The following is a 15,214-nucleotide window of genomic DNA, read 5'->3' as shown; positions in this document are numbered from 1 at the left end:
TATATACGCTCTGGTATGTTCCCTGATCATTCTTATTCAGATGACACTCACTCATGCAAAGTGCCCTATGATAGCATAATTGTTGCGAAGTTTTCCTCAAATGCCAATTCTCTAGATTTACCCAACAGGTTTGGCGAAAACATTGTCAGCTTCCCAAGTTTCCCATTTATTCACTGAAAATCTCTTTTAAACTTTCATACAAGCTGCACCAATTTGTCACAACTCTAATTGTCGATCTCAAAATGTGGCCAATGTCTGCTTTCAAGCTTATTTGTTATAGATCTGAAAATCTGAGCAATGATCAAGATCTCACCTGATTAGCAATTTTGATGCGACTGCCTTTACAGGTACATCTCCTTTTCTCCAGAATTCTCCCAACAAATCTAAAACTCCCATCCACCTTCCCTACTACTTCTTCATACTGTACCCTATAAATACTTAAATGATGTGACAAGATACCCAAAGCTTTCTACTAATTTCAAAAGATTAGTTATCTGGTTCCTTCTGTTATGCTCATTATCTTGCATTCATTTGTGTTTAGAGAGAGAGCTAACTAACTTTTAGTATGCTAAGTGGAAACACAAAGTACTTCTGCACTTTCCTGCGAGCAACAGTATCATAAGCAAATACAATGGTGCTGACCCTGTATGATGACAAAATTATCTTTATCACGAACATCAGTTGTCCTTTAACATTTTCTGCATCACAAATGATACATTGCTTTCTTCCCAATGTAACATTCAATTTCTGTATAACAAACTGGTTTCTATTACCCAAAAATTCTTCAAGCCAACAGGAAGAAATCTATTTATTCATCTACATCTTTTATTTGCAAAGCATTGTGTATTGAAGGAAATGCAAGAACAGTGCTTTTCATGAATGGGTTCCCGTCAATCCATGCTGAGTTCTCGTGAAAAACTTTTAGCCCTCCAGTAATGTAAATGTCCGAGCTTTGAATATTGTTTAGGGTCCTGCAACAGATTAATATTTAGAATAATAACATGTCATTCTGTGCATTCATTCTTTTACCCTTTCTATAATCACAAATGACTTGTACTTTTCCCCCAATCACCAGGGCTGTTTGCAATAAGAGACCCTTGATGTTTCAATTTTCCATGTTTTTTCAGCACTGATATTGATTCAAGTCTTCACACATGGCCCATAGGACAGTAATATGTGAGATGTTTGTATTTTCTCACCTCCGCGTTGCAAATGTTTTGACTTGAGTGAAATGCCCAGTCGATGTGCTGTTGTTCTCATGTCAATTCTACCAACAGTGAAAGTTGTTTAGTTCTCGGGGTGTTGTAAAATTCCTGGATTCATGTCTCGTCGCTGTGCAGCCTATGAAAAGGATTGCGGAAGACTCCGAAATAAATTCCAAAGTACAGTGCAGTTTTAACACCAATATATTTCCAGGACTCTGGTGTCCGAGCCTGGTGAACTGTACCAGTTTCATCACATGTACCCAAAGTTGACATCAAACGACACAGTGTTCACAACAATCAACAAATGAGTGAGCCTACAATACATTTGCTCGCAACCCTAGCCAAAAAACGAGTGCCTCAAGGCGCCTGCATGACCTCTATTTATACTTTTGTTAACAATTACAAACAATGAAAATTACAATTTTATGTAAAATCACAATTAAAAGTTAAACCGAATATGAGATACACATTGCTAAAAATTTACAATCTCAGTGCTGAACAAGGTGAACCTATTTTCAACTTAGTTACGAGTTAATATAACATTTTCTGACTAATTATGTTACAGGTAACAATTACATTTCTAAATTTGTTTGTAACAAATCAACTAGTGCTTTAATTTTAGTGCTAACATACACTCCTGGAAATGGAAAAAAGAACACATTGACACCGGTGTGTCAGACCCACCATACTTGCTCCGGACACTGCGAGAGGGCTGTACAAGCAATGATCACACGCACGGCACAGCGGACACACCAGGAACCGCGGTGTTGGCCGTCGAATGGCGCTAGCTGCGCAGCATTTGTGCACCGCCGCCGTCAGTGTCAGCCAGTTTGCCGTGGCATACGGAGCTCCATCGCAGTCTGTAACACTGGTAGCATGCCGCGACAGCGTGGACGTGAACCGTATGTGCAGTTGACGGACTTTGAGCGAGGGCGTATAGTGGGCATGCGGGAGGCCGGGTGGACGTACCGCCGAATTGCTCAACACGTGGGGCGTGAGGTCTCCACAGTACATCGATGTTGTCGCCAGTGGTCGGCGGAAGGTGCACGTGCCCGTCGACCTGGGACCGGACCGCAGCGACTCACGGATGCACGCCAAGACCGTAGGATCCTACGCAGTGCCGTAGGGGACCGCACCGCCACTTCCAGCAAATTAGGGACACTGTTGCTCCTGGGGTATCGGCGAGGACCATTCGCAACCGTCTCCATGAAGCTGGGCTACGGTCCCGCACACCGTTAGGCCGTCTTCCGCTCACGCCCCAACATCGTGCAGCCCGCCTCCAGTGGTGTCGCGACAGGCGTGAATGGAGGGACGAATGGAGACGTGTCGTCTTCAGCGATGAGAGTCGCTTCTGCCTTGGTGCCAATGATGGTCGTATGCGTGTTTGGCGCCGTGCAGGTGAGCGCCACAATCAGGACTGCATACGACCGAGGCACACAGGGCCAACACCCGGCATCATGGTGTGGAGAGCGATCTCCTACACTGGCCGTACACCACTGGTGATCGTCGAGGGGACACTGAATAGTGCACGGTACATCCAAACCGTCATCGAACCCATCGTTCTACCATTCCTAGACCGGCAAGGGAACTTGCTGTTCCAACAGGACAATGCACGTCCGCATGTATCCCGTGCTACCCAACGTGCTCTAGAAGGTGTAAGTCAACTACCCTGGCCAGCAAGATCTCCGGATCTGTCCCCCATTGAGTATGTTTGGGACTGGATGAAGCGTCGTCTCACGCGGTCTGCACGTCCAGCACGAACGCTGGTCCAACTGAGGCGCCAGGTGGAAATGACATGGCAAGCCGTTCCACAGGACTACATCCAGCATCTCTACGATCGTCTCCATGGGAGAATAGCAGCCTGCATTGCTGCGAAAGGTGGATATACACTGTACTAGTGCCGACATTGTGCATGCTCTGTTGCCTGTGTCTATGTGCCTGTGGTTCTGTCAGTGTGATCATGTGATGTATCTGACCCCAGGAATGTGTCAATAAAGTTTCCCCTTCCTGGGACAATGAATTCACGGTGTTCTTATTTCAATTTCCAGGAGTGTATATTGGAGATTCAATTAACATGCTTTATTTATATGTTCTCTTTAATTTGCTGTAGTAATTTTATAAAGATAGGTTTACTGGTACATCCTGACCATGTGCTCTATTTCTTTCGATTAGTTTTAGTATTAATTTCACATTTATATTGTGTTTTTCACATAAGAACAATGTTAATCAGCAAAGCATCATTTTCGAATTATATGTATACTGAAATAGTGGCTATTTTTGTATGTAATTTGGAAACATGTAACTTTACAATTGGGCAATTAGGACTGGTGTTTATCTTTAATGCTCTCCGAGGTGTTCTGATAGGTAGCAATGAGATACAGTAATATTTCATATGACTGCCACATTATACAGTGACACACCTTATAACTGTCACTATATGTGCCCTTAATGTACTATATCGTACATCAGAAGCACCTGATAATTGTGCCATATCTTACTCATCTTTTTTTTTTTTTTTGTTTTACTTCATTCATGAAATCCTATTACTTTTTCAACTTTTTTCCCTTTTTACGACGATATACTGGACATAAAACAAAACAAGCAACTGGAATTCTGAAATAAGTGAAGCTACAGGGTTATTTATAACATTCTTTTTCATTTTTTTTTCCAGCTTTGCTATTACATTTCATCAGACAACCTGGGACACCTTACAACAGCCCATATATGCGATTAGGTATACATTATTTGAATTTGGCCTTAAGTAAAATTCTCTGCACAGAAGTTCTAGAAATATCCTGTTCACGAGAGAGCCTACAAGTAGACCTTTTAGGGCTCTGGACAACTTTCAGCTTAGTTAATATGGTCACTAGGGATGAAACCAAATGGGAGACTGCGAATATTTCCACCTTATGGAAAAACATCACTTGCAAAGGTTCTAAAGGAGTGGCGAGGTCCCACTGCTTATGCTTGTCAACTAGTAGACAACTCTACCATCAGTGCTTTCTGTCGTGTTTTTGATGAAGCAATGCTATCTCTCATGAAGACAGAATGAAAAACTCAAAAATTATTTAAAAAAATTACTGGACATGTCACTTTAACTAGAAAAATTGATAGCTATCACACATGCTCAGGTGTCATTTACACAAAGGATATTCTTACAGATCTTTGGTCGCATTCTGGGGGCCTACTTTCATCAAGGACGCCATGCTGAGGGACAGATTTTAGGAGCTTTTCACCAGATTTCTGTTTCAGTGAAAAATCAACTCGAGCTGAATGCCTGCCAGCCAAGAAATTTGCTCTTGCATCCGTAATTTGGGGAAAGTTCATGGAAAACTATTTGTTCTTATGGCCCTGGAGAAAACATAACCACAGACAAGCAACTGTTACGCAGCATAACAACAAGCACGTTCAGTCATTTCATGACTAACAGTGTCTCAAATTCTGGATAGCTGCTGATGTAGCAACACAATACATATGTAACACTTTCCCATGCCTTGGAAAACTGAACATGCATAGAGAGAAGCAACCACTCAGAGTACGTCATTCCGCATATTATGGAGCCTTTTCTAACTCAAGGAAGAAACGTGATAACAGGCAACTTCACATCATCTTGCTCAGGAGTTCAAAGAAAAGAAAACTTCATTAGTCAGTACAATGAACAATCTATTATGAAATCCCTTATGAGATAACCAAACCAAATGCTGAAATACACTCCACCACCGTCCTGTGTCAAGCTGGCAACACAAACTTCACCATGACAGTATATCAAGGTAAGAAGAACATCATCCTTCCGAATACATGGCATGCCCAAGTAGCAAAAGGAAAGGAGAAACCTAAAACCATAATAATCCACGGTGAAAAAAAAATTTGGGGTGGACACGGTTGATCAAATTAGCCGTAAATATGCTACAAAGGTTGCATGAAGGAGATGGCCGATGCACTCTTCTACAAAATCTCTAATATTGCAACAGTAAATGCATTTATCATCTACAAAACACAATGAACAAGAAAATGGAACGGAAGAAGGTTATAATTCAGCTGGCAAATGGACTCAAGGGAACAGAAAGAGCAAGAAGCAGAAAAACAAAAATAGAGGATAAGGAACAAAAATCATCTAGAACACTGAAAAAGTGCCAAATCAGCTTCTGCAAAAGCAACATGACCAGCAATAACTGTATCAAGTGCCACAAAGCCATGTGTACAAATGTGCATTTAAAACAGAGATCACCTGTCCTAAGTACATCTAGCAGAGTCCAAAGACTTGAGCAAAAACTACAACAAAGCCACGCGTGGAACACATACAAGTGGGGCCACATACAGGGTGGTCAGAAACAGCCTCAAAAGCTTGTAAGTGTATTGCAGCTTAGACTCTGCTGAGAAATAATTGTTAATTAAAAAAATCTGATACTTTGCAGTTTCCTAATTAGGACTGAAGCTAGGTAACATGCCATTGCAGATGCAAATTAAAGTAACTCACCACAGATGGTGTCACCAAATGTATTCTTTGCTCAGTTTCCTAAAACCGAAACAGAGAGCAATACAAAAATTGAACAAGGGATGGTGGTAAGGAGTGAATCCGAGGCAAAGGCTGAGCCATCTCATGTGCTATCATCTACACTATGGGAACAACTGACTGATTATACCTGGTGAGCTGCTTGAATCTGTGCACACAATGGCCTGACTGACTTCAATGCTAATGAACTCAAAAACGGTGCAATGTCACAATTTTTTTTTAACAGTTATTTCTCAGCACAATCTACTGTGCAACATGCTTACAAGTGCTGTTTTTGGCCACCTTGTATACTAAATTTGTCTAGAAGGTTCTAGAAATTGTTGTTATATGAAAGTCTACAGTTTACGAAACTTTTTGGCACAAGCAATGATAAACCAGCAACATTTTTGTTGTTGAAAAAATGTAAGTAATTAATAAATTATCAAGGTAAATAATTACTGCTGTAACACACTAAATGGCAGGGATTAGCAAATAAAATGACTCCTTTCTGTTATTCTAGTATTAATGTCTGTGTTTCTTATGTGTTGTACCCCGTTTGAATACCATACTCACTCCGGAAGAGACACATAGTAAGTTTGAATCCATTCACAGACATTACATAGGGCCAGAACTTCTTAGGATTTGCTGATAGATCATTCACTAGGATATGATTGGTAATGCTTCATGCATAGCCCTTACTGTGGGCTCTTGAATCTCATTAGATCTTTCACTTTTTCCACTTTATCCCTTCTGTATTGAAGGTGCAATCATCCATTCTTAAACATAATTCAATGGTACCAATAAATGAGGAGTCTTGGCACACTTTATTAACTTACTTGCTATGCATTTACCTCAGGTGTTATTTACATTTGTTTGAGCTTTAACCTCCAACTCTTGCTATGTTTGCCGTAATCGAACTAATGGTCCTCAGTTTGTCTAAAGTGGGATATTGGTAGCTATCAATACTACCAAAAACAATATCTCTATAACAGCACCTTCGTCACTAATACATATTTGGCGGCAGCTGGATGATAAAATACAACAATCACCTACAACACGAACATTTTCTGCAGGTTATCATTTTTTGAGCAACAGTAAAAGACCACACCAGCCCTTTTGTCTTTGAGGCTGACACAGGTAAACATCTGCTGCTGAGAATTTTTATTCACTTGGGGTTTGATCTTCATAATAAAAAATGCTTTGGGGAAGTCACAGGAAATACACAAGGATAAATAAAATTACTAAGAAAAACATAAGCATACACTATTGGACACTTGCACTGAGTAATTTTGTATTTGTAGTTCACAACAGTGGTCATTCTCCTTACTAGTGTCAACTTGCATTTTCAACTAATTATATAGTTTCAATGGCTGAAGAGAAGAACTTCATAACAATTTGTTTCAAACAAGTACGAGTCTGCATGTTTTCATAAATGTGCAAAAGCATGTAAATACTGGAAAAACAGGAACTTACCACAGACGTCGTACCATCTCCCACTTCGTCATCTTGCAGCTGTGCAAGTTCCACTAGCACACGTGCTGCAGGATGTTCCACTTCAAGCAGACGTAATATTGTAGCACCATCATTTGTAACAGTGACGTCCTATCAAGAAACATTTCTAATGGTGTAGACATTATAAAAATTTATCTTCTGTACACTTGTAATAAATAACAGAATCATAAATGTTAACAAACAAATGAAGTTTAAAATCCCACAGTTATGCTTTACACACAGGAGAAAGATGTGGAATGTAAAGCACTCACATTATAAATTTCTTCTTTCCAGCATTTTACTTAATATTCAGAAATGAAATGTCCACTGTCCACCACAAAGTTTTTCCTATTTGATCTACATTTTCATTTATCTTCTTTTTTAAGATGTAACATGGGGATTTAGACATGGAGAATTTCTTGTTATATTATAGTGGACAACAGATGATATAAAAATCATAGTACAAGTCCGTGATTATAATAGCACTAATTCTACATAAACATCTATACTCTGCAAACCACTGAAGTGCATGGTACGGGGTGTGTCCCATTGTGCCAGTTATTATAACTTTTTTGCCCATTCCATTCACATTTCGCATCAGATCAAACCAAAAGGCCTGTAATTTTTCAAGTGCTTGAATTAAGTGTGCCGGTAGTAATCACTATATGTCTACCAATGATACACTAATAAATACAAAAAAGATTTTCACAGAATAAGTTTTTGCCTACAATATCAAGATAATGATGATGACTGGAGCTAATGGGCATTCAACGGCTTGGCCACAGGTGCCCTTACACTTATCAAAACAAATGAATGTGGCTGAAACCTCCAAATCTGTTCTATACTCATATACAAGATAAGATGTTTTAACAAAGAATAAGACAAAAAAATGGCTCTGAGCACTATGGGACTTAACTTCTGAGGTCATCAGTCCCCTAGAACTTAGAACTAATCAAACCTAACTAACCTAAGGACATCACACACATCCATGCCCAAGGCAGGATTCGAACCTGCGACCGTAGCGAAAGAATAACACAATTACAGGACTCTTGTCAACAAGTAACACAAAAGTACCCTATGAAATGAGCATTCTGACTACAAATAAGTGTTAACGTTGTTCAACTATTGAAGTTAAAGAAAACTTTCCGACAGAAATAAATGTGCAATGTCAACATTACTAACACATGCATCACACAAAAAAGAAAAATTACGCCAGAATTAAAAGAATACCGCAATGAAGTGAGAACTAGCAACAAATGCCCTATCTAGAATTCTTGTTACTTGTATAATTTATTGTCAGATACTAAACTTTAAACTAATAAATATATTGAAAATCTGATTACACCATCAGAATCGTCGTGCAAATAATAGTAATGTACATGTTTCTTTTTGAGGTATCATGATTCATCTGGCAACTAAATTTCTATACGAACTGTGAAATGTCTGCCATTAAGGTTTCACAAAGTCCGTCATCTTTGGTCCTCCCAGCACACGGCGTCACCAAGGAATTCCCAGCCATGTGCTCGATGGAGCACATGCTCTGGCCATTGTGAGGCACCACGCTGAGGCTAACGGGCTTGGTGTGGCCACCAACCCTGAACTTAGAATATTTCCAGGGTGCCGCAACTCGCCCGTTACCTCACAGGAGACACGACTGGAGCTCTCAAATGGTGAGCACAGCACGAAGCTACAAAATGTAGTTGAACTGCTTAGTCAACGAGTAACTCACAACAGTGCTACAGCTGAGCAATCGCATTATAAACAAAGCAAACATTGCATTATACCTGTAACAATAGTTGCCAAAATTGACATTTCGACACAAAAGTACCCAAGGAACTTCACGGAGTAAGAAAGAAGTACCAAATGAAATATCAGTGTTTCTGCTAGATAAGTCAGCAGAATGAATGGTGTCATATAGGCTCAACTGTGCAGACACTGGACATGAGGAGTACAATGACACGCACCTAACAAGTGAAAGTCATTCTGAAACAGGTATCAAACAACGTAGTTCATCATCCTTGTCAGGCAGGGAGCCACAAATTCCATCTCCAGTGAAACATGGTGAAGGACGAACATTTCCTAGAAGCAGGTATTAGACATGATTACGTACATGGAAGATCAACTGCAGCATTGTAAAAAAAAAAAAAAAAATTACGAATAGATTCCGAACAAGTTCGCAGCAATATGACCATGTAGTGCATAAGAAAAACTACGGATATTCAAGGACAGACAAGGTGCACTTGTTGCAACAACTGGTGTTTGCAAGTTTCAAGGATGCTCGATACAATTTATAGGATGTGCATGATAGTGACCTATTAAGTTATGCATATCAGTGTGACATTATAGTGATTTCAAAGGCAGCAGTGGATAGTTGCACAACTTCAAATAGTGCTACAGAATTAGAAAATGCAAGATAGCGAAATTTCAAACAAAGCATCAAGCATGTCAAATTGCGTAATTGCACCAAAAATCTGTAGACGAGATAAAAGTATCCCATCATACAGTAAGGAATTTGTTTTCAACTCCATCCAATTGGCAATTGATAAGAAAATGTATTTGAAAGGAATCCTGAAAATCAGAGGTACAAAGAGAGCTGGGTCAAGATAAATAACGCCAATGCTATTACGCATTCGTAACAATTGTGCCGACTGCTAACCTGGATGGTAAATTGGTTGGAAAGTTATTTACTGTGCTGTGAGAAATTGGACATGCTCTGCACCCTATGATTCTTTCTCGTGTGTGTGAGCTTGAGGACAGTAGAGAATATCTATATCAAAGCAAGCAAGTGTGGGGAAATGGGCAAAAGAGAACTATAACTAAGGTATAAACACTGCTTTTGGCCAATAGCTGGTCAAAATAACTTGCTTTTGCTTGATTCCTGATCTGCTTATAAAAATATTACTCCTTTAGAACAAATAATACCTCCTAAAAAAATGTGACATTACAATCCATATCACCTGGAACCACTGGACAAATACAGCCTCTGGGTGTCACGTACATAAAACGTTATCGCACTGCCTGCAGCTATGCCTTGAAGGATAGTAGTTTCGCAATAAGCTCCACACATGCCGTCACATTCCATTAGTTCTTATCACCCCATTACACCAATATGATTCTATATGCATTCTTTAAGAGTGGATAACTAGCTGAATGTCCTGCATGGTTTACAACTACAAAGGGGTTTGCCTTTAATCTTGATGTGTGAACCTTTGGGATCACTGTGGCACACCATTTTTCATTCAGTGTTCAAGTTAATGGTTTGTTTTGAACATTTTTTGAATATCAACAATGTCCATTCTGTGACAAGTAACACATACATTCCATAGAAGGTTGATCTCTGCACCTTCCAGACATTCATTATCAGTAATTTCTGAAAACCTATTCATTTTCTGTCGAGCTCCTGATGCACATGGCAAAAAATAGCAGCTAATATTTTTCCTGTCAATTGTTAATGCAGCACTCCAATGGACCTTACAGAAGATTGAACCTGGGACCTTGCACTCAAGTGGGTCCTTTAAGATTTTACAACAAATCTATAGCCAGGATGTTGGATGGTAGTTTAGTTGATTACTTTTATCACTATGACTTTCTTCCCAGTACAAGGCATGGATTTTCATATAAGGAATCTACAACAGATAGTAGTTAACAGGGGTGCTACATCAGCTGCAAATTCTGTGCAGAATGTGATAGGTATTCTCTTGGGCCCTGGAGCTTCATTTGTAACAATTTCAGCTGTTTCTCAATGCTATTAACACTGACTTATTTCACTCATATTTGCAGTGGTACAAGGATTAAATTGGGGCTCTTCTACAGGGTTTTCCTTTGCAAATGAACATTTGAAAATAGAGTAAAGCATTTCTGCTTTTGCTCTGCTACCCCCAATTTCACTATCTCATCCACGAGTGACTGGACACTGACTTTCATACCACTAACAGCTTTTACATGTGACCTGAATTTCTTTGGGTTGTGTGAATAACAGTTTCACAATATCCTGCTAATTTCACACATTGCTCATTTGATAGCAAACATGTTCCAGTCACCATCTCTGTATGTATGGGCCTAGGCTTTGTTTTTCACGTATCATGAAGTAGTCTGCTTCTTTAGAAGTTTCTTTAGAATGACTGTACCACAGAGTCCTTCTACCGCTCTACTAGGTACAGATCTAACTAGTGCATGATCAACATTTTTTAAGCCACTGTTCCACTTCATGGTACTGTATTCTATGTAATTCTCAACACAAAATCATTTAACACTCCGCACAAAAAATATGTAACACCTGTTACATCAAATTATCAGATATTTATTAAATACCACATGTTTAGATTACCTTACCTAAAAATGTGATATCCTGCTATTTTAAATTTTCTCATTTAGAGTAACAGGTGTTACAATCTTTTCATAAGTATCCTTCATTCCCTCACATTCACAATAACTGTAATAATATTCCCAACAATCTTCCTTAACTTCCTGTTGCAAAATCAGCATTGTTACAGGTAATTTGAGTGAGGGCAGACAAAAGTATGATATCGCTTGACAAGAACGAAATATTTACAGAAATAAAAATAGTACATATTTTTAGAAACAAAGCTTATTTGAAGTAAATACAGTAAGCTGTTTATGAATACCATTTGCAATTATGTAAGTCAGTTTTAAAAATCACTCATTACATACACTTTAAGGTGGAATATCATGTATATATAGGCTTGCATTGATTCATATCATTTTATCTTGTGTCAACTTAATTCTAGGTACTTGTAAAATATAATTCTCTAAGCCATACATTTTATTAATTAATCAATTACACTATTTATCATTTATATGTATGGTTTGTTGGCACCCAAAAACCCCAATTTTCTACAGCCACTTTAGTTACAATATTTATTGTTAGGAACTGAAATGATTTTGAAATGAGCAATGAATGTTTTATCCACGGAAGACATTTCCTCCCTAACCCTCTGAAAGCAGCTGCAGATATGGGGAACTTTATTAAGCAAAGGTCTCCTTTTATCAGGTACATACCCCTATGTCATCCACCAGCATCTTGTCCAAACCGACTGGTCCCAGGGAACTCTTAACAATGTTTGCGATTGAACAAGCAGCCATAACTGAAAAGTGTGAACCACAAGAAGTTGTTAATTTATAGTCATAATTACTTGCAACAGAAAAGTATTATCAATATTAGTGACTCACACTCAATGTATGATTTTTCTGTGAAAATTCCCCAAAAACTGACTGCACCAAATGAAAAAGGACTAGTAGCATTGTATACAAATAGTACCTACTAATTGGCACCTGCAAAAGTTATTAATTTTGACGAGACAAGAAAATATCTAAACAATCTAAAATTAGCACTACTGAGGCAAGCAGTATTAAAATTTGTAACTCTCTCAACAGTGTGTGGAAGGGTGTAAATTTCCACATGATATCCTTCAAGCAACCAATGATATCACAAAAACCTCCATATTCAATTTTAACTTCTTATAAGAACTCCACAAGATTTATAGCACTGAATTTCTCTCTCACTAAATAGCTATTCTGCTGCAAAAACAGTCTTGTTTTCACAAATGTTTTACACATTTGTATTTTTTAGACTATTACATTCAAGCAAGTTTTTGGTAGCATAATCAAGTAGGACTTTTGTAGCCAACACACTTCATATGATGCATTTTCGCATCAGATCAAACCAAAAGGCCTGTAGTTTTTTTTTTTTTTTTTTTTTTTTTCCAAGTGCTTCAATTAAGTGTGCCGGTAGTAATCACTATATGTCTACTCATGATACACTAATAAATACAAAAAAGATTTTCATAGAATAAGTTTTTACCTACAATATTCAAGATAATGACGACTGGAGCTAATGGGCATTCAACGGCTTGGCCACAGGTGCCCTTACACTTATCAAAACAAATGAATGTGGCTGAAACCTCCAAATCTGTTCCATACTCATATACAAGATAAGATGTTTTAACAAAGAATAAGACAAAAAAATGGCTCTGAGCACTATGGGACTTAACTTCTGAGGTCATCAGTCCCCTAGAACTTAGAACTAATCAAACCTAACTAACCTAAGGACATCACACACATCCATGCCCGAGGCAGGATTTGAACCTGCGACCGTAGCGAAAGAATAACACAATTACAGGACTCTTGTCAACCAGTAACACAATTTAAGTACCCTATGAGATGAGCATTCCGACTACAAATAAGCGTTCTACAAATAAGCGTTAACGTTGTTCAACTATTGAAGTTAAAGAAAACTTTCTGACAGAAATAATTGTGCAATGTCAACATTACTAACACATACATCAGACAAAAAGGAAAAATTACGCCAGAATTAAAAGAATACCAGAATGAAGTGAGAACTAGCAACAAATGCCCTATCTACAAGCCTTACCAAGGTGGAAAATGTGCACTTCATTAAGTTTATGGTGAGGACATTACAGATATGATCATCAAAGTCCATAGTTTCATGCGACAAAAAGTGTTTCACAAATCATGAAAGTCTCATTGTTGAAATTTCAAGGGGACCTGATGCAAGAAGAGTCAAGCAAAACATTTCATGTCGTGAAATAACAAAAGATTATCAAATGTCATTCTTCCTACACACCATTCACAATTGGAAATATTTTCCAACTGGCAATGGAATATGAAAAACATATAATGACAGTGATACACAAGGCGGGTACTCTTAACCACATGATGTATGGTGGTCTGAAGAAAAAGAATGTGTATATCTGAACAGTTTAGCTTGTTATTTAGTTACATAATCCATAGATCAATGAAAACCATTATTGAAGCGTGTTAGCAGCTAAGTTTTTTTTATTTTTTTACTACTTATGGCCAATTCCAGTATTACATTACAAATGACAACTGAACATAGTGAACTATCAAGATTTCATTTCTAGGTTTTATATGTCTCTTGAATTAATTGTTTAACACGTCCCTTGAACGAGCTCCAGATAATGAAGAGGTGCTGCATAATAATTACCAGAGACTAGCGATAGGAGTGAACTGGAGTTCACCAGAATGTACTACAACTGCGAGTATGTGTGTGCCTTTAAATAGATTCTGATATTTCAATACACGATGAACTCTACGAAAATTTAATAACATTGGAAACTTATCAATACTCTTTAATGTTGACAGAGCAGGCAGTAAATTAATCCCGCAGAGACCATCACAACGCAATCTACCTATAGGTGGCACTTATTGCAAACCGCCCCCAATGAAAGTCCTGCTTCAGCGGTCTCCCATTACTGTTTTCAGAGGGGTAACGGGCTAACAACAGCGACAGCTATCCTGTGTAGCTTTAAATTGTTCAACTCGTTGTCGCAATGCATATTTTATACTGATCTGCAGACTAACGAAATAGATGTAAACTGAACTGTCGGGTTTTTACCACTAAAGTAAACTAACAAACATCCAAACACTTGATTGCCAGGGTGAGCCGATTCTCAAAGGTACAAAACTTCTCTTAATAAACACTGTTTGTCCCAAGTTACTACACCGTAACCACAAACATAACCTTAAAAGGACGACAAAGCATGTGCTCCATTTGCACACTCCCGGATGACAATTTAAATTAACACCATTTACCATTTTGAGTTCTCACAGGATTACCAGACGCTCGGTGTCCCGCAACAGACAACGGAGGCGCAATGCTAGACATTTCTTCTCTTTTTCGCTTCGTTTTGCTATATAAACACTAGTTTCAAAACTACGACAAAACACCTAAGCCATTCAGAGACATTCGGTGACATAAACCATAGATTACTCCAGAGATGTACAAACTATAAAGAATAGCTACCGAATCCATAGCTGTAGCTAGAGAGATTAGGTAACAAAATTAACGTGCTTCTAACCGATTGTATAAAGCCTTTAACCGTAGATTAAGACAGAAAATGATCTCAGATCAAACTTAACCTGGAAATCTGCGCTGTATAAACGTTAATCCCAGATCATATCGCCGTGGCTGGTCTTGCCTGCAGCCAGGCGACTAGAATGAGTTTTTGTGTTCTCTTAAACATAA

The 15,214-nt window shown here is 38.5% G+C and overlaps 1 protein-coding gene across 1 annotated transcript in view; it reads right to left on the bottom strand.

The window, feature by feature from the left end:
• Window positions 1–14,955, bottom strand: part of LOC126090526 (T-complex protein 1 subunit alpha) — a 77,921-nt gene extending 62,966 nt beyond the window's left edge. The window contains exons 1-3 of the mRNA XM_049906993.1: window positions 14,782–14,955; window positions 12,208–12,293; window positions 7,171–7,299 (exon numbers count right to left, since the gene is read on the bottom strand). Coding sequence (XP_049762950.1) covers window positions 7,171–7,299; window positions 12,208–12,293; window positions 14,782–14,854 — 288 coding nt within the window. The 5' untranslated portion in view covers window positions 14,855–14,955. The remainder of the gene's footprint in view (window positions 1–7,170; window positions 7,300–12,207; window positions 12,294–14,781) is intronic.
• Between the last annotated feature and the right edge of the window lie 259 nt (window positions 14,956–15,214).

Source organism: Schistocerca cancellata, chromosome 1, assembly GCF_023864275.1.
Source record: "Schistocerca cancellata isolate TAMUIC-IGC-003103 chromosome 1, iqSchCanc2.1, whole genome shotgun sequence".
NCBI lineage: Eukaryota > Metazoa > Arthropoda > Insecta > Orthoptera > Acrididae > Schistocerca > Schistocerca cancellata.
This window is presented reverse-complemented; position numbering and strand designations above follow the sequence as displayed.